Source organism: Manacus vitellinus, unplaced genomic scaffold, assembly GCF_001715985.3.
Source record: "Manacus vitellinus isolate BGI_N305 unplaced genomic scaffold, ASM171598v3 scaffold_17_pilon, whole genome shotgun sequence".
NCBI classification, from domain to species: domain Eukaryota; kingdom Metazoa; phylum Chordata; class Aves; order Passeriformes; family Pipridae; genus Manacus; species Manacus vitellinus.
This window is the reverse complement of record NW_021939256.1, coordinates 11,629,111-11,650,120: the sequence shown is the minus strand read 5'-3', so window position 1 is coordinate 11,650,120 and position 21,010 is coordinate 11,629,111. Positions and strand designations below refer to the sequence as shown.

General features: G+C 41.5%; 1 protein-coding gene across 2 annotated transcripts in view; it reads right to left on the bottom strand.

Annotated features, from left to right (window-relative positions):
- Nucleotides 1–21,010, bottom strand: part of GRB10 (growth factor receptor bound protein 10) — a 108,452-nt gene that overhangs the window by 20,322 nt on the left and 67,120 nt on the right. For both annotated transcript variants that reach the window (XM_029958907.1, XM_029958908.1), the window contains exon 5: nt 3,682–3,838. In XM_029958907.1, the coding sequence (XP_029814767.1) occupies nt 3,682–3,838 (157 nt within the window). The remainder of the gene's footprint in view (nt 1–3,681; nt 3,839–21,010) is intronic.

The following is a 21,010-nucleotide window of genomic DNA, read 5'->3' as shown; positions in this document are numbered from 1 at the left end:
CCTGGTCAGTTTGCTACTACTTCATAGGAGTTGTACTCCTGGAAAGTCCTGGGTAATTTGCAGTCGGTTAGTACAAATGGGATGAACCACCACTTGACACACTAGCAACTCAGACTCAGCCCTGCTTTGAGCTTCCTGCTACAAAACTAGACCACAGATGACAGCCTGCTAAGTTCAATAGGTCAGTCTGTCTTCAAGTGGCATTGCTGCTGAAGTGACCAGAAATGTGTCCTTTCAGTTTATCTGATAGGCTCCACTCAGTCTCCTCTGCACACTTCCTAGAAGAACAGGCTTGCCCAGTCCCCTGCCCACCACACACCCCCCCACAATTGCTCTGTATTATTATCAAAAATTCTACAAAACTGTAGCAGAGATACAAGATGGGAGAAGGAGCTGGACGATTCCATCATAAACAACTCACAGGCATGGCCCTAAATTCCCATATAGAGAATCACTACAAATGACAAGTGGACCCCCATATGAAATAGCCCTCCCTATTTGGGCTGTGTCTAACTGTTCCACTTTTAATTCATTCATATTAAGGCATGTAAATAAAAAAATCTAGGTACAAAACTGCAGCTACGCTTTCTTCTAACCCTCACATATTTCAGAGCCTTACTATTTTTCTTTCCTGGTTCAACTATATTCAATAGGATGTATAGTCAATTCTGCAGCTGGAAAAATTAGGTCTGTAGGTAGGGCTTCTTTCAGTGTCTAGACACATACTATTATGATGTGTCTTCATCATTATTATTTCTGCTAATGTCCAATACAGAGATCTCCATCCCCATCCTAAATTAATGATACTTAAGCACGAAGTAGCACATAAGGAGAATACCACATTTTATGAACAGGTTAGGTGTACTTCTGGTAGCAAATGAAATAACAGGACCAATTCGAGTTTCACAGACTGCTTAAATCTTGACCACAAAGCACTTTAGATACTAGTGGTAGAGTGTAGCAGGGACCACATTTTAAATGTCAAATCTAACACTTTCTGAGGTCAAATTGTCACACCTGTGCCTCTAGTGAGAACACAAATACTTTGTGCAGTCCAATAGTTGTTTGAAGCGATTTGCAAGCATGCATGTTATTTGGAATACACTTGACTATGCGTGCACAGTAAAGAGTCAGGTGAGGGTTCCTTACAAAGTGGGACCTAGAAGACCACTGCAATGATAAATATGCAGCTGGTTTCAAAAATTTGATCTTGTCCTCAGTCTGCCCAATAGTAAAAAGATGAACTGGTTCTGCAAACTGAACTCTTTTGGAAAGTAGTATTAGGCAAGATCAAGATTAAAAAAAAAAGACAGTGAACTAAATGAAGGAACTCCTCTCTTTTGGTGGGCTTCAAGATTAGCACCTACAGCATTAAGTTAGCAAGGATGTATTGTGTAAGAAATAATGTCTTCTGGAAACACAGAATTCTCACTACTCCTAAATCATATTTCTTTTCACGCACCATTGTTTCATACTTATACTAGCAATCTTATCTCTAGAGAAAAAAATATGGAACATCAGACACCTGATAAATTCACCTAGGATGCAGATCTTGATCTGACAGTCTCTGAAATACAGGGTAGCATTTAAGCTTCATAGAAGCAGAAATGAGCAGCCAAGTAATACAAAATTCAAACTACAACCAAAAATTGGTAGAAGGATTAAAGTTGGTATTTAATTTTTACTGACTATATCATAGTGGATACTTTGGACCCTAAACATAAGAAACTCGATGAAGTTGTCTCCCATTAAATGAACTCATTTATTCTCTTTTATGTCCACGTCCTTTCAAGTATGTGAAATCTGTATAATTATATCTTTTTTGATTCTTTAAATGCTTTCCGTCTTTGTTTGGTTGCTTTATACCCCAAAAGGCTGCATTACTTTTCACACAGATCTACTGCGTGGCATACAGAGGACAGCCCTGGAGCAGTCCCCGTGGAACAAAGTTTGGTGGCTGCTGAAGCTCCAACCTGCACACCCCGCTTCTCTGGAGGCCCGCTTTGTGCTTCAGTGTGAAACAGAGGTCCAAAGCAGGCAGGTCCCCATGTATATAAATGCAGCCCGATAAGTATCTTGCTCTTTTCCCATCATTGTTAATTACCAAGTTATTTGTGTGTAAACAGAAGCTTTTGATTTCCTAATCAGCCCCCTGCCCGATTCATTCAGAGATGTCACACACCAGAGTTTGACAGCACAATTAGTCACCATGGAAGCTATTGTGATGTCACAAACACTGAATTGTGGCATCATTGAATGAATCTGGCAGGAGAAGGATGTTGGTTACAAAGGAGAAGGCTTCTGTTTACACAATACCTTGGTAATCAGCAATGATGGGAAAAAGAATATAGAAAAAGAGAGCCTGGTAGTTTAATGAGCATTGATAAAACTGAAAATTTGTAAAGGTTTTTAGAAGCGCATGTGGCATATTAAGCTACAGAGATAAAGGTTCTGTAATTTATATCTTAATTCTTCACCTCTTGTCCTATGTCCTCAGAACTGAAAGTATATTTTAGACATATTCCAGTGAGTATTTAATCTTAAATTTTTCATATATTCTACATTAGGAGAGATAATAAAACCATTAAACAATCAGGATATCCTATGGGTTTGGGTTTTTTTTAAGTGTTGGTCTGCAGAGCAGTGCATTTATTAGCATTTAATAGTATTGGTTTAGGGCATTACATTTCTAGCAAATTGTTTCCTTTTTTTATTTGTAAGGGTTCTGAATTACATTTTTAGACATAAAAATCCCTCTGTTAGCTACAGATAGCATTCACAATTCCAATGCTGGTGATCACAGCTTATGATTTGTCTTCCTCTGTTTTCTAGAAAAAAATTTCCCGTGAAGTATATTGACTAATACCCCAAATGCTACACTTTCTAAAGCATTATTTTATGCTACATAGAATTATAGATAGTGTTATCTGAGTGATATGCAGTTGCAAGCTGCATAGCAGAACCCTGCAACTAATCAGTGCCACAAAAAAACAGGAAAAGCAAGACTGAATAACATGAGATCCTTTCAGGTACTGTAATTAAACCAATTCACGGTGTTATTTAATTCCCCACGGTTCTTCCTCTTGCTGCCTTCTTGAAACTGTAACCATGACACCTTAATTTCAGTCAGGTGGAGGAGCTGCTGCCTGGAGAGCAGATGCCACTGCTGGTCCAGAAATTGCCCATGGATTTGCGGGTGGTGCCACCATTTTTTCCCTGCCTGAAGTCAAGTTTAGCCAACCCCCTCCCCCACCTCAGCATGTCTAGCTTTCATAAGCATTACTGTAGGTATGCAAAGCTGAGTCTGTCCACCCAGGTCTCCCAGCTGATGAGCTGAGCTGTTTCATAGGACCGTACTCTAAGGATCAAGCTTAATTTGCCTAAGCTGTTTATTTGCAATAGCTTCAGACACAGCAAGGTAGCAATAGAGCACTAGTGTGAAGATTAGACAATTCTTTTTTTATATAAAAAAACAGAGGATGGGAAATAAGAGAAGGACTTAAAATGGCTTAAACGCTTAACACATCAAATTGTAATACACAGAAAGCATGTATGTGACTTCGGCTAATTGTACAAATAAAAGCAGTGGAAAGAAAATGTTCCGTCTGGAAGCACATTTATATGAATTACACATATTTTATGTTCCCAGGTAACCATGCCACCCCTTTGACCATTCCCTACCTAATCCTAGGTGAGGGTGATGCTCCACTAGAGTCCAGCTGTTATCATCCACACAATGACTTTTGTAAACGAGCAGCTGACAGAGGTCCCTGGCTGTCATGTCTGCTAGAATCTCGACCACTTTGCTTGTTCCATCTTCACTAAAGACTTTTACATCCTGCAACATAAAGGGTACACTTACAGATCAACAGCTCTGAACATAGGCAAACCACACAGCTACTGTAGAAAAGCATCATCCTCTTGGCATGAGGGTCCCAAGCACCTTGGCAGCCAGGACAAATGAAATGGATGATTCACTTTAGAACACTTTCTCTAGATGCCCCCTAGACCTATTTCCCCTCCCCCCTCCCCAACACCTCCCTGCACTAAACAAAGGTTCAGCAGGATTCATATGACCACGAACACAGAAAAAGTGAGAGAGCAGGTTCTGTATAAAGCTGCATAAGGTAAGCAAACATGAAACAATGTCAGGAGAGTACTTTGGCAACAGTGGGCGAGAGAAATCACATCCAGTCAAACACACACAATTTTCACTGCGATCCCAGAGGCCTCTGAACATTCACAGAGGAGCAGGCCAAGACCCCAAAGATTAAATATGGCTCTCTTGTTCCCCACTAACTTTTGATTGTTTCATGTGGGGAAGTCCCACTTGCAGTTTGCCGGCGGATCAATGACCTAGCACAGTCCACAGATTTCTCTCCCTACCCTGACTTCTTTTCTGATGCTAGCCTGAAAGTAGTTCAAAACCAAATGTGCATACGCTGCACATCCTAAATATTAATGGGGATGAGAGAACAAGTCAGGAACCTTCTCCCCACCTCCTGAATTATACAGATGCTTTCCTCTTTGCATTGTTCTGCTCAAGCAAGAGACACTTGCCGCAAAATTATTTCTCTGGGAAAACGTGCAGGTCCCAGATTTAAATGAACTCTGTGTTTAAAATGCTCCACATCCTAGCACGAGAAGGAGAGTCTAACAAAAACGTGGAGGGTAATTTGATATGGAAAATCTTACCTCAACAGCACGTAAAAGGCAGCAGTCGGAAGAACAAGATGGCATTTTAAATAGGGATTGCCTCTTGAGAGTTAGTTCTCTGCCTCCGCCGACCCTGTGCAGCCTGCGGCTGGGCGCTCGGGGTGCCGGCGGTGTCAGCGGGTGGCTGTACCCTACCTGTCACGTAGACCCTGCTATGGGGACTGTTTCTGGGGAGGGAAACAACTCTGCCAGGGCTCCACTCAAAGGGTTACACGCAATCTTTGCGGTAGTGAATCAAACCACACAGTGCAGACCAATCCTAGCCCTCCCTCCGACTGATGTAATCATTTCCCACACACTATCAGACTTCCAAATTATTCCCGCCTCCCCCACCCCCAAAAGAAAAAAAAAAAAAAAGGAAAAAAGAAAAAGGAATTACAAAGGAAATTTTTTTTTATGACGACCTTCGGGCGTTGAGCCCCCCGGGGCCGCCCGGGGCGGGGGGAGGCCGGCACGCGTGTGCTGCTGCCCCGGCGCCGAGCCCGCCCGCAGCCCGGCCTGCCCGCGGCTGATGTCATCCGCCTGCAACTTGGGCACTTGAACTTCTCCTGCCAGGGCCCGACCCGCGTCCGGACCCGCTCCGGGCCCCGCGGTGCCACCGGGCTGGGACCGAGGGGCGGCGGCAGCGCTGCACGCCGGCGCCTTCCCTGCCCCCCCGCTCACCAGTGCCTCGGCCACGCACAAATTCGAGCCCAGTGAGGGAGGAGTTAAAGCCTCATCCCAGCCCAAGTGACTCAAACCCGCGCGTTCAGGAAACGGCTTCATCTGACAGCAGGGATGAGCCAGCTCTTTCAGAAGTGGGCTCTGGAGAGGAGAGGAGGGGGAATCCCAGTTGCTCTGGGGAAGGCATGCGTGCTGTACAATGCTACGGCTGCACTCCTGCCAACACTTAGCCAAGCCAGACGCATCCTCGCACACGCAGGAATTTGTTGGGCGTGGGGTGTCCCCGTTTTTTGTCCTGCGGGCAAGTCTTTGTTCTGTTGCTAGCCCCCGTTTCGCAGCAGAGCCCCACATCACACCTGCAGCGGTCCCGGCCCGCTCTGTCACTCGGCAACGCGCTCGTGGAACTGGGGGACACGGGTGGATTGATGCCCGAGACACCCCGCAGGCATCACACCGGTTTGCAAGCGGGCAGCGCAGCTCTCGTGTTCCCTCCCTGGACGTGTGAGCACACCGAAAAGCCAGTATTCAACAAGACAGAAAGTAGCTATTTTATTTGTTTTGGTTTTAGTGGAGAAGGGGAGGGACCTAACCCCTGCTTGATTCTTTTTTTTTTCTTCTACTTTTTGTAGTATAGCCATAGATTGGAAAGGAGTGACACAAGCAAAAAGTTGGTGATGGAAGAATTCCTTTCTACTTTCAGCTTACTCTGTGCACGTAACTCCACTTTCTGTATTGAAACTGAACTATTTTGGATGGATTTCCTGCCTCGGGAAGCAACCTGGTGACATCATTCATTCATTAGTCACGAGAAGCACAACCCTGCGCTCGCTGCCTCAGCATTCACAAGGGAGCCTGAATCAGGAATACTCCACAGCAATTGCCACTTTTGCAACACCTGGAGCACAAAACCCCCTCTTTTCCTTCCCTGCTGTTTTGCTGGGAACAAGTCAGTGATACAGGACAGGTTGCACCTGATCCTTGTCAATGCCAAGTCCCAGAAAAGAGGCAAAGCTGTTCCGCTGCAGGTGCCTCTCCAGCCTGTGCAGGTGGAAAAGAGAGAGCTGTAAGACAACTACCACACTTTTTTCTGCTCCCAAGCACGGAAAGACTTAATGGCATATGGCCACTGGAAGAAACTGCAGCTGTCTTTTATGCTTATTCATGCTGTGCTGTCTCAGTATGAAGTAAAGGGGTCATGGATGCGTGTTCCAGCCTCCCCCCTCCTTTGCCCAGAGCCAGAGCTGATGCCGATGCCAGCCCCTTTGAAGTACCACAGCATCTCAGAGCAGGTACTGGATACCCAGTTCAGTGTGCAACTGCTGTAACGCCATGTTCTCTTCTCCCGACAGCCAGGCCCCGCAGGCAGCATCTGCTACTCCCACACCACAGCGACTACGAGAGTTGTGTTACAAACATGGATACGTTCATTTGCGGGACTGGTCAGCCTTTGGGGCTTTAACAGTGCCTTTAAAGGCCAGGGACTGGAATGCAGCGGGTGGGCAGCATGAACGCAGCAATGAGCAAGTTAACTTCACTGACTATTAATAGTGCTGTGTTTGCCATCAAGGACAGTGCAAGGCCGTGTATCACTACTGACATCAGAGATATAAAACACTACATCAGGAGGGGATGTAATGGCCTGAGCTGAACCCTGCCCTAGGGGACAGGAGAGAGGCAGAAGTGAGATGAAACCCTGTGCCTCTGCAGAGGCAAGAGTGCAATGGCCCCTAAGAGGCTTATGTGAAAGGTAAGGGCATTTTATGTCCCCACACAATGCTGCAGAGCATAATGTACAACCACAGATATGAAACCAACTTGAAGACAAAGCTTCACCTCCAACTTTCTGACAGCTTCCGTGACAAAAGAGACAGATAACAATATTCCTGTATCACAGAGGGGACTGAGTTTAAAGTCAATTGGTCAAATCTAACCCTCCCACATTTCCTTCTTTTTTTTTTTTCTTCAAGGAAACATCTCCTGCTTTAAGATGTTAAGGGCTCTCTATTCAAACTTCTTCCAGCAGAAATGCTGTTTCACTTCCAAAGTTGATTTGTGGCTTATTATCTACAAAGGAAAATGAAGCATAATACATTCTGAATAAAATACTCCAATAATGAAAACACTTAGCCTGAAGAGAGGTTCAAAAAGTTAGTCTGACACTTTTGCCCTGCATCCCTCCAAGAAATGCAGTGAAATGCAACAGCAGACTGCCTGCAACAGTGATTTACAAAAGGCCCTAATTACGTCAGCGGCACAAGGCACCTTCTATTCAAAATTAAGGTTAAGAATGCTAAGCCAACCAGAGCAGTATATTGGCTGAACATTCAGTGCTTTACAGTGCAAAGGAGCAGATAACAGACTGCGCCATTGTTCTGGGAAGAATTCTTCCCCCAAGCTTTCTCTTTTTTTTTTCTCTTTTTTTTCTCTTTTTTTTTCTTTGAAAGGCAGAAAGACTTAAAATTAAAAATTTAAAAGAACATTAATATTCATCACTTCAGTGGTTTCATATAATGGGTCATGTATCTCGAGTATCGTCATGGCTGTTTCATCTCCCAGCCTCAGTTCCTCAACCTCACTGCAGTATTTTGTGTGCATTGAGTAATGCAAACATTTTAGGAATGTTGAGAAAAAATAAAAACAACAAACCCAAAACAGTCATGTCATGGTCACATTATTTCTTCTCCACTTTTCTGTTTGTTCTATTTCTTTTCTTTTTCCTCAAAACAAAACCTGTGACTATACACCATGATCATAAGAAGTCTTGCTTTTAAATGACATTATGCTGGAAATCTCCAGCATCAAACAGATCTACATTTGCATTCTACAATCTGAAATTAAACACTGTAATTTATATCAGTGCAAACCAACCTTTGTTATCATCGGTTATGACTCTGAACATAAGAGAGTACCAGTTATCAGAAGGCCCTCTGACTGAAATCTAATAGATAAAAGGTTTCAGTACACTAGTTCTTCAAAAGTTTCCCTTTATAAGACATGAAGATCAGAGACTTCATAGTAAGCCATTAAAATACACTAAAGAGTCATTACCAAGGGCTGCACAAACTGAAAATCAGTCCAGCAAGTTTTGACTTTCATCCTCCGATTTCACTCATTCAAACATGAGAACCATACAATCAGTGAGGTAAATAGAAGAAAAGTGGAATTGAAATGCATGTACCTTGTGCAAGCAGAAGTAACTATTTATTGCAGAAGGCACTTACGTACCAGGCAGGTACTTGCTCTTTTCACTGGAACCCTGTTTTGATGAGAACTTTTTTCCAAAAGCTTTCTATAATCAAAGCTCATCAGCTCACAAGAGTAGAATCAGTCACTTGGAGGAATGGGGAAGCTTTCATTTAGGATCAGTCAACTCAGAGCTGCTGAAGACTCAAGCTCTGGGTGCAGACTACCTTTGAACTCCTATTTGCCTAGTTGAAAAAGCAACAAATTAGAGGAAGGTTTTGCTTTTTAAAGTTGCAAACCTTTAACAAGGGAAAGCCTCTAGGCATGCTCTGTGCACACCTGACAGGCAAGCAACTCGTCAGTGACATCTACATGCTGGAGCACCAGCCAGTCCCCCCTTACTTGCCCAGCAGCAGTGAGGCAGCTTTATAAGACATGGGAATTTCAAGTGCTGCAATGAAATATATATATATATATATATAGGTCAACCCTATGGCTTTTTTTGCCTTCTCTGTTGCACTGCTTGTGGAGGAAAAAAACCCTGCAGACAAACAGCAGCAGTAACAGCAATACATCGTGGATAAGATCACTTATATACAAGGCATCAGATAGTGCTTCCTTATAAAAGAAAACAACTGTGAGTTATTAGATAATTGCTTTTTTTTCCCCCTACCTATACACATAAAACCCTAGGAAATGCTGAGGTTAAGGTTCTCATAGCAACATTAACTCTCTCCTCTGGCATATACTATATTTAGGTACACATTTAAAAGCCTATGAACAACAAAGGAGAACAACTGTTATAAGATCAAGATCTTAGTCTTTGACTTTCATATTCAGAACAGCAACCTCAAAAAAAAATCCCACAAAAACCCACTTAAGTTGGCCATGTTTCAAAACCCTGATTCTGTCCCTCTTCACTGGGCCATTTAATTTTAAACCCATTTCTGACTGTTAGAGGAATAACCTGATTTGACAGGGAATCACAGTATCATTTTATCTTCAGTGGTCATCAAAACCAACACTAAAGTCATGAACTCCACGAGGGCTGTACCAGTGAGAGAAGTTTTGGGAACCACAACTGTGTGAGTAGAGAAGGACAGGGCAGGATTAGCACTGGGTTCAAGTCATCATCATATTTGGAGGGTTAGCTCTTCTGAACCCATCATGTATGAACATCCAGCTGCACATTGACCCAAGTAATTCTGGAGAGTTAAATTCCTTCTGAAGGTAAAGGAGAGAGATGGAGTAACTTAACATCTAAAGCACATGACAAAGGCATTTGTGTCTATCTGCTAGGTGCTGAGGGAATCTAGGCTCCTGACTCTGGACTTAAGCTGGATGCCATAAACTGTATTGGCTGAATTCAGGCCACTGTAGTAACTAATCAAGCAAACATGTTTCTCTGCTCTATTCACATCATGGTTTAACCCCAGACAGCAGCTCAGCCCCACAAAACCACTTGCTCACTCCCCCTCCATGGGATGGAGGAGAGAATCAGAGAGATAAAAGTTAGAAAAGTCATGGTTTGAGATAAAGGCAGTTCAATCAGGAAAGCAAAAGCCATGCATGTAAGCAAAGCAAAAGATGGAATTTATTCCCTACTACGCAGGGGCAGGCAGGTGTTTAGCCATCCCCAGGAAAGCTGGGGTCCATCACGTGTAATGGCGACTTGGGAAGACAAATGCCATCACTCCAAATGTGTCCCCACTCCAAATGTGTCCCCTCTCCAAATGTGTCCCCCCATCCTTCTTCTTTCCCCAGCTTTATATGCTGAGCATGATGCCAAATGGTATAGGATTTCCCTTGGGTCATTTGGGGTTGGTTGTCCTTGCTGTGTCCCCTCTCAGTTTCTTGTGTCCCTCCCACTGCCTCTCCTAGTTGGTGGGGTGGGATGAGGGTGCAGAAAAGACCTTCACTCTGTAAGCACTGCTTAGCAGTCACTAAAAAAATCCTGGAATTATCAACACTGCTTTCATTGCAAATCCAAAACATGGCCCCATACCAACTACTAAGAAAAAAATTAACTCTACCCCAGTCAAAACCAGAACCATTACACACTGCAATTGTTGATATTTGAGCTTAAAAAAATAAGCAAAGTATGTGATGTGGCATGTACACAAAACACATTTAAAGGAACATATACAATGAGCACATTTGGGGTACTATTAAAGTTTAAAACACGAATAATTGTACAAGCAAGCCAAAGCTTTTCCTTCTGTAATTCAAAACTACGTGTGAAAATGGTTATTTATTATGCAGGCAATGAATAAAATCTATAATCATTATCTGTTTCTATCATCTCAAAACTTAAAGTATTATTGCTCTCTGTATAGCTTTAGGCTTGTATAGCAACTGCATCAAATCTTCAAAAATCTCAGCTACTTATGTACAACTGTGCAATATACTTCTAAGAAAAGACTGTACAGAGCACGTTTACAAGACATAACCACTGCCTGCATGAACAAAAGATTTATTCCAACATGTGCTCACATACTTAGAGGCTGAAGGTTTGGAAACTGTAAGTTGCTACCCTATAATTTCCATATTTTAAAAATAAATAGCAGAATGCAGTTTTAAGTGATGCATACCGACATGCAGACAACACATCAATTTTGTGACAGTATTCCCAAAAGCTGTTTCACTCTTTCCCACTTTGGTTTGTTTAATGCTCCGATGTTCAGATAGATCATTTGACCTGTTTGACATTTTCACATCTTCCCACTCAATTCCTCACTTGCCTCTCATTTTTAGGTAAAAGAAAGGAGAAAGACTAATTTTCAATCCTTTTAAGAGCAACAATAGGCCTTTATGAATTTTGATGAATGCTGGAAGACAGAAAGCTTGGGAAGCAGTTTGGATAGGCTTTGACAAAGTACCAGTCCACACCAGCAGCAAGAGAGCACAGCAATTGCCAGCTCTCCTAGTTCCTAATCTGGGGGTCCAGACTGTTCCAGCTTTTTCTGTTAGTTTTGACTGTAAGTCTATAAAAGCGCTCCCTTCTCTCCACAGAGCTCCTCCAACAGCAATTACTTTTTATGCAAAAATCCCTTCTGGTTTCAAGATCCTTTACATACAGAAAAAAAAGATAGTTACAGGCACTGTTACACTCCTTTGATTATGTAATGAAAGACATTAAGTGATGTTGCTGGCATTAACCTTTGTCTTTCATATATTTTATTGTGCAATTTATCCCTAGATAGTTTGCAGTCTTCCTCAGCTGTGCTTACAGAATGCATTATTTATTGTCTGAAATTGCTCCAAGAGAAAGGTTTAGTAGAAAAGTTCTTGCAAACACAATTTAAATCCCTAACGACCCTAGAAAGGGTAATAAAAAGGAAAAACATAATAATTTCTTGATTAAATTCTTAAGTAACCAAGCTAGTTACTGAGTATTTTAAATTGCTCTGCCATTATAAATTACTCTGTAGAAGAGGAATCATTACCACATCTTCCTGCTGCACAGGCTTCCAACCACAAGAACCACATTAATTTGAAGCTTGGCAGAGAGTGCAACAAGGCTCCAGGGAGCAGCTTCCCACAGGATTTAGAAAAATGGTGCAGGTCCCAAAGAGTTGGATGGCTCCTTCCTTCCCAATAGGACATTGTGACAACTGCAGCCGAGGCACTTGTCATCTAGGGCCCAGGCCACGCTATGAGCCAAGAAGCCATTTCAGCACAGGGTTTGGCAATGTGCAATTGGTTCTCACTTTGATTTACAATTATCCAAGTAGAACTTCTACATGGGTAGTCCACAAAACCCCCCTTCCCTTGCATGCTTTTCTGAGCGGAAAGGAGCAGGGAGGTTGAAGAGCAGACAATGGGAACACCATTAAGAGCTGCATATTTAGCTAGACCTAGCACTCCATTTGCATGTACCAGTCCAGCCATGTATTATTAGGGAAGGGACCAGAGACTGCTTTCAAAGATGTCTTTGGAAACTGAGGATTAGTATTTGAAAATACATGCATTTTTAATGCATGGGAAAACCTTTGCGGCAGTGACTGTCTCTTATCTGATAAAATGGGACCTTGGGATTTTGACTGTGGTTGATGTAATAACAGAAGTAAAATAGAACAAAACCAGCAGCCCAGTCGGGGTCAATGCCAAATAAGTTATATTTGGAATGTCCAGACACAATAAAACAAACATATTATTTTAAGAATGAATAGTTATGAAATTTGTCTTGAACAAATGCAATCCAATTTACCTAGTCTAGTAGCAAAGGAATCTAAAGCCAGCATAAGATGCAGGGCTGGACGGAAATTACAAACTTAGAATGCTATAGGGGAAGACAAAGATGGACCTTCTTCCCACTCCTGTTTCTTCCTCCATCCTCCCAAAAAAGTAATCACAAGGAGTGAGAAAGCCAAGGATTTAAGGACTTGTGAATCTGTTCCCTGGTGCTTGCAAGTGCAGAGTTCCTAAGGTTTTCTCTGCATCCCTGAAGGCTAAAATAAATTTTAAAAATTAATGAAAACAAGTTCTTCACTGAAGCCCCAGCTCCTAGACCTAACAAGTCTTGCCAGAATTGTCTACAGTAGGATGAAAAGAGTTTTCAGAGACCGATGCAGTGGTGCACTAGATAACAAAAAAATCAATTATCTACAAGAGTTGCTTTATTCCCTCCAGATTCTGATGAACCAATACTGACATTCCAGACAAGGCGGTTACACCAAAGGTGCCAGGAGAGAGAGGGAAGCTGGAAACCGACACAAAAAAGAAACTTTTAAGAAAAACTCTATTAATTTAATATGCATAACTTGATCAGAGAAGAATCAAGTATGGTATGTCACATGGACACACAATACAAGGGCTACAACCAACCAAAGTGTGAAAATATGAAGATGAGAACAACTTAGGGCAGTGAAAAAGGTAATGGAAGCTACGGGAAAAAAAGGCAAAACATGAAGAAAGACTCCTAATGAAAACTGCCTATACTCTCCAGGCACTCAAGGAATGATGACCATTTAAGGGTGGCAACTTAGAGTATAAACACACTATGAAAATTTATAGCATAACATAAGGCCTCCATGTGCTGAAAATCCCAAAAGCTCAAGCACATCTTGGAAATACAAATTTCCCGCACTCCAACAGCATCAGTCACAACCCCTAATAGGTTTTTCCAAGGGGGCTGAGTTCATACTTCTCTGACAATAACAGCAGGGTGCTTTATAAGGAGTGGGTGACGGGCTTAACTACAGCAGCATGGCAAAGCATCCCTAATGCCCAGCCATCAGCTGCCTCCTCACTGTACAGTATTCAGCAATATTGCTTAACTTCCCGTCTCCCAAGCTACCGGCTCTGGAAGCCGGCGATTTCAAGCAGTGAGTATCAGCTAATTGTTGCTGCCTGCAACGTTCAGGATGTTTTATGGGTCAGTTTGTCACACGCACACAATAAATGCTTTTAACAGAGTGGCTCGCATTGGGGGGGTTATTTCTGCGCAACTGTGTAAGCATCGATTGTGTGGCCAGAATTTACCCCCTGCAGATCTTTACCCAGGAAAAGATATGTCAATGGAAGAAGAGGGCTTATGTTATCCTCTCCCTAAGGCATGTATAATTCTCATTTTCAGCAATTGCTTTAATGGGAAGGAAACTGTTCCATGAAACAGCTCCGCTGTTTAATTTTTGGTAGATATAAGTATCAGATGAAAACAATGGTTTTCCACAAATTCAAGAATGATATGGCAAAAGTTTCCAGGGCTGATGGAAAATCTAGGGTTATGTCACCATGACTGGATATTCTCTCTTGAATGCAGCTAGTCCCATGCAAATCTCACTCTCTTCAAACCTGCTAAGAATTATTCATTTTCAGTGGAAAAAAGTGAGAAAAATATTGGCTGAAATCCAAACACAACAATACAAGAGATTTCTTAGCATACAGTGTCTAACTACCCTACCCCAAAAACACCTAATATAGAGATCCAAGTTACCAAGACATTTTTCGTATCTCTCACTGCTCTGCTTCACTGCTGCATCCATCCATCCACGCATGCTATGGTAAGACCAACTCACTTGCTGTGGACTTGAACTTATCTATTTCCAAGTTCCCTCTCCAGGGCTTGATCAAGACCACTTCGCACACCCTTTCCTCCTAGAGGGGGCACCACAAACAAAAAAACAAACACAAAAAAACCCCACACAACCCAACCCTTTGCTTAGCTTACAGGGACAAATTCCCTGCTGCCATGGTTACCACTCCAACTTCTCCTGTGGAACTAGAAATAAAAAAAAAACCAAAAAAAAAAAACTTCCCTGAGAACAGACGGCTATATGTTAGCTCTTCCTCCCTCCCCCCCTCACTCATCATTGTTAGCTACTAAATCAGCTACATCTGGCACATTTAATTTGGACTAAATAAAATGTCACTAATTAAAAAGATGCCGAACAAGCAATCCATGACATTATAGAAGCAGCTTAGTATTCAGCCTATTATGAACTGAATCAACCAGTTTTTACCAAAAGCTGAGAAACAAAGCCAACTAAACAGTCCTCTACACAATCTTACTCAAAACAATCCTCCAGAAGCTCTCCCCTATCATCTAAATGTACCGAGGTTTCCAAGCACTAATTCCTGAAGCAGCAGTGGCTCAAAAGTGAAGTACTGAGCTCATTATGGTTGGTATTCTTTCAATGGAAGACTGCGGCATTCATGCCAACTTTTAAAAAGAAGGTTACTTTGCTAAAGCTACAATGAGTAAGATGTTCAGCAGACATACACACAAGTCGCTTTAAAGGACCTGTGGCCATGTAACTGACTCAAAAGTAACAGCCTCTTCTCTCCTCTCTTATGTTCTCCTCAGTTTTCATCAGCCTGATTTGAAGTACCACACACTGCTCCATCCTTCCTTTCTTACAACTCCTCTCTTTATCCCATTCCTGAAGAGTAACACGTCAGTTCTCTGCATCTCCTGCTGTAGGTCACAACAGAGAGATGTGAGTGCTGCCTTGTGCTGCCAACTGACACAGTGACCTACTCGAAAGCAGATCCTCTTACCTTGACATCAATACACCCTCCCCACCCAGTCATTCCCATCATGTTAGACCAGGCTTTCTCCTTTGAAAGTACATCATTATCAGTATTCCACTGCCACTTATCAAACAGATTTCAGTGCAAAGCTGCACTGAATCATATAAACCTCTTTTCACAGCCCTTAAATGTTTTCCATCATCTTTTTTGCCAACTGGTAATCTTTCATTCTATCCCTTATGACTAGTTGAATAAGCATTTGAGCGATGTTATTTTTAGTGCCTCCAAGGCTGAGGATTTCCCTTGAGAACAGATCATCTTCTAAGTGGTCTGGTCCAGGTTCTCAGCATTTATGAATCAGACAACTGGCTCCTCTCTATTTTTACTGATGTGGGACATAGAACAGATATTTAGGTGTACTTTGATTGCCATTGCTTAACTTCAGTACTGTTCATAGTCAAATAAGACTCAAACATTCAACATAGAAATCCCCCCTAAAGTAAATTTTAATAGAATTCTTGCAAGATGTTCAAGTAGATTATGTTGATAGTGCTGGCACATGCCAGGCAAGTAAAAACATTACTCTTAGAAACTCAGTAGTTATAAATGAATTAATAGTGAGCTTTATCCTCATAATTCCAAACTTCAATTTTAAAGACATAACACAGAGATGGTCCACCCCATAACTCAAGTAGGGTCACCTGGAGCCTGTTTCCCGGGACAGCATCCAGATGCCTTGGAATATTTCCAGGATGGAGATATCACAACCTCTCTCAGCTGTGACTGACAGCAGTCAGACACCGTCACGGTTAAAAGAGTGTTGCCTGATGCTCAGAGGGAAAATGCTGCATTCCCGTTTGTGCCCGTTACCTCTGGTCCTGACACTGGGCACCACTGAAAAGAGCCTGGCTCTGTCCTCTTTGCACCCTCCTTCAGGGTAATTATACACATTCATAAAATGCTCCTGAGCTTTCTCTTCTCCAATCTGAGCAGTCCCAGTTCTCCCAGACTTTCCTCACAGCAGAGATGCTCCCATCCCTTAGTCATCTCTCTAGCCCTTTGCTGGATGCTTTCCAGTATGTCCATGTCTCTTTTGTACTGGAGAGCCCAGAACTGGAACCAGTACTTTTTACGTGTGGCCTCACCAGTGCTGAATAAACCGCCTGCTAGCAATACTTTGCTTATGGCAGCCCAGATATCATCAGCCTTCTTGGTGGCAAGGACATATTGCTGGTTCACATTCAACTTGGAGTCCACCAGGACTCCCAGGTCTTTTTCTGCCAAGCTATTTTCCAGCTGGGTGGTCCCCAGCATGTACTAATGCCTGAGGATGTTCCTCTAAAGATGCAGGACTTTACACTTGCCCTTGTTGAACTTCATGAGGTTTCTTGCAGCCCATTTCTCTAGCCTGTAATCTCTTATACAGATAGTGAAAGGTTACATAAACACCGCAATATTAACTAAAAGCATGAGAAAGATCTAATGACATTTGATCATAGTTTAGGAACTCTAAATAGGTCTTTCTCTAGGATCCTTCAGCAGTATTTTCCCAAGCCAGGCCACAGTGGTTCAAAGTTCCCTTTAAGTTAGTGTTATGATCTGTTTGCTAAAGGCTGATGAACTTAACTGTGTAGGTATAAATTTGAGGTAGTGGTTGAAACCAATGTCACAATAAAAAATATGCTTCCTGATATAGAACTAGATAACATAATGCTAGAGATCTGATGCCAAAGCTTGCATGAAAGAAAATGTTACTTCTTCATTCAGCATCTGCTTCAGATTATTTTACATGGAAGTCACTGCTACTCTGAAGCTGTCAAGGCACAGTTAGCTTCCAATTAAGCTATCTTATCTTCAAAGTTGATTGGAAGCAAAACTTTCTCCTCCCTATAGGCATCCCCCTAAAAGCAGGTAATCTGAGATAATTTCTAAATGTATTTATTCTGTGCTGTCCACCCAATTAAAGATCTTGCACAAATGCAATCAAACAGCCTTCTCTCTAATTGAAAAGTTTATGCAACAATTTTCATGAGGATCCCATTAAACATTTAAAATAATTACCCGCATTAGAAAGACAATTATATTCAAATAGCTCACATGCTTAGTTTCTTTGTTTGGAGTAGGCAAATGAGTGTGAAAAAGATCCCCAGAAGAAAAGACCAAACACTGGGCAAATCTTTTCTTTAAGAGAATCAACACTCCCTAGAAACCAATTCTGCATGGTATTAAGTGGGAAATCTTTTAACAGTGGCCTTACTACTGTAGATGATCATAGAAAAAACAACCATTTCAAGACTCAGAAAGGCAATGACAAGGAAGTCAACTCTGTATTTTTATGTGCTATAGATAACACTTAAGAGTTGTTACCTTCAAGCATGCTCCCTTTTTCCCCTTTCCCCCCTCCCTAGATTATTGTCAAGAGGTTAAAGAAATCCATTATGCAAAGATATCAGTAACTTTATCTCTGTTCTGGCACAAATGATAATTTTTTTCTTAAAGGAATTTGATGGCTCTGTATTTATATCATGGATCTTCTTTAAGAATTATGCTGAGAAAAATCTAGGTCATTGGAACCTTCTTGAACTGAACCACAGAGAATATGAAAGAGAATATAAAGGCATTAATGTCAGATTTACTTTGCCTTTTCACAAGCTCATTTTTCTCCCCCCAAATTGACTGGAAGAAGGTAGATCAACCTTTGGACATCTTTCATACTCTGAAGGTTCTAGTTCCATGAGTGAGTAATTCCATTCCCTTCCAAAATGAAACATTTTTTTAAATATTGTGCACTTGGCTATCAGTCCCAGCTACATAAGTACAACTTTAAGAAGGCTAGGCTTAAAGGGCAAAAGTACAGTTTAGATAAACATATAACAGAAGACATGTAAACATCTCATCTTAGGATCTTGGGCAATGTAGTAATTTAATAGTCCCTTCTAGACAAAATTTTAATCAAAGGTATTTGAATGTAAACAGGGTTCTTCCTTTCCTTCCCCACCCCAAACACTAGCCTGCATTTGTTATGAATCTGAATACTAAGATCTGCTTCCTTTAGTCTATCTGCTTATTGCAGTCTTATATTTACGTAAACCAGTAACATACATTTAAATGTCACTCAATACATTTAAGATTTCAGTATCTAATTCTTTCATTCAATCCCCATGTAGAATTTCATAGGCTAAATACACAGTCGTACACAGGAAAACTAATTTATTTTGAAGTGAAGTGTCCTTTAAAACATATCATATTAATAATTATAACTGGCAATAATACTTAATATTAGCTATTAATTATTGCTGCATTTCTAACTATGTCAAACAAAATCTGCTGACTTCAGCAAATCTCACTAGTTATCACTCTTAATTGATTCACACAGAGACAATTCTACACGTAGGAAAAACTTTATTGCCTTTTCAAGCTTCAGAAGGTTGTGTCTTTGGATGGTGGCTGAGCATAAGGTTTCTTACTGGAGAAAAATCTATCTTGCCTTTTGTACAATGTAGAAGAGTGTCACAACATTTGTTTCTTCCACAACTCCCCCATCTTGCTGCACAAGATTGCACATGGCAAAAGTAAAAATTTTTGGCTAGCTGTAAAGTATTAACAAAAAATACTCGATACTGAAACTATTTTCGGTTCAACTGCTGCTTATACACCCTTCAACATAGCAGACACTGATCAGACCCAAAGTGTAACTTGCAAGAAATAAGTGGTTTTGTGGGTTTGTTGCCAGAGTTTTGCAGGTTCTTCTTTCAGTGCACCCAGCTGTACGGAAAACAACCCAAGTTTGCTTGGCTCACATCAACTAAGGCTTTGCCAACCTATACACCCTGTGGATTCACTTCATTTTTAAAGCATAACAAAATAGCAAGTGCATGAACTTCCTTAAGCTCTACCATGAAAACTGTGTTTAAAGAGTAAGTGAAAAGGTACACACTTCTAGTTGTGATCTAACACACTTTTCTTCTATAGACAGTGCTGCATTAAGCCTAACATCTTAATCTGCTCTGTAAAGACCATTATTTTCCATATGTACAGATTGAATTAGATAAATTACCAGGTAGCTTCATTCTGGGATTCAAGATGGAAACAACTTTGAGATGACAAGTTAAGATTTCTTAGTTAACTAAAACATCAGAAACAGATCTTAATTACTTTGATTGTGCCTTGCAAAGATAATCAATCAGGGGAATGAATCCTCCTTCCTTTCTACAAACCAACTGAAGTTTGTTGCATCTGGTTTTCTACACAAAACAAGAGCTAAGGGTAGCTTTCCCTAGTACAAAATCAGAAAGCAATCAGAGGTAATTTACTTTCTGTAATGGTGGTCCAGTTCCACAGCCCTCTACCTTAGAAACTTCTGCTACTACTTTCCCCCATGGGCTTACTGGCTCTTGAAGAAGAGGTATTCCCCCCACCCAGACTCCCATCTGTTCCAAAAAAAAAAGAAAAAAAGAATTGGCATCACTATTGTGTGTCAAGTACCAGTGGCTAAAAGTACCTGTCCATGAAAGTCTGTATTCCCTCCCTAAATCATATATATATTCCTCTATTGAAAATGGCTACCTCAGATGTCTGAACACTGTGTACTGAGGTTAAACCACTAAACAGACATGTGGAAGAGCACTGACTTGAATTTGCACAACAGGAATGTGATTAGAAACTGAAAATTTTTCATCACAAGCCCTTAACAGATGATGGGAAAAAAATCAGCCCTGAAGCTGCCAGCATCTCTCCAGATAACCAAACTCTGCTGTTTCTTCCAGGAGTAACTGAGGAGGTTGGCCATTCAGGCAAATGGTCAACAAACATTTTTCACTTAGACACAAGGCCTGATTTGGTCCTAACAAAACATCTTAGTAACTTAGGGGAAAGAAAGGATCTTCATCATCAGAGATCACTACCTAATTTAAGGTTTGGTTTGCGTTCCCAAATTACACAGAGGTGACAGTAATTTCAGCTGTCACTAACTACCTTAGTCAAAGCACATCTAGTCTTCAGTAGTCATTCAGGTTCCCAGTGTGGTCAATGGAAAGAAGAAGAGGTACTCTGTGCAATTTATCATCTTTGATAGCTTTGTACCATAAGACAGCATGATTGCACTTGAAGGATACTTCCCTATCTCACCATTAACTGCAGATACCCAGACAAGCAACCCAAATAAGAGGTAAGAAGGAACAGAGCACACACAAAGGTCCCTTGGTCAGACATGAGGCTCATCAAGGAAAATGTGGAATGCAATACCTTCCCAAAATAGCACTTGCTGTTAGGTTGTTTTTAATGGGAAGCAAGCAGCTACCTGAAAAGGTCTATGAACAGAAGGAGAGTAAAAGGCTGGGACTATCATGTCTCATCTGACAGCAGGGATATGACAACCTAAGGGTGATTAAACCCAACACGCTTTCAGAGCTTTTAAGCGACTTATGCACTGAGTTCGAGCCAACTGCTGATATGAATATTCACGATACAAAGT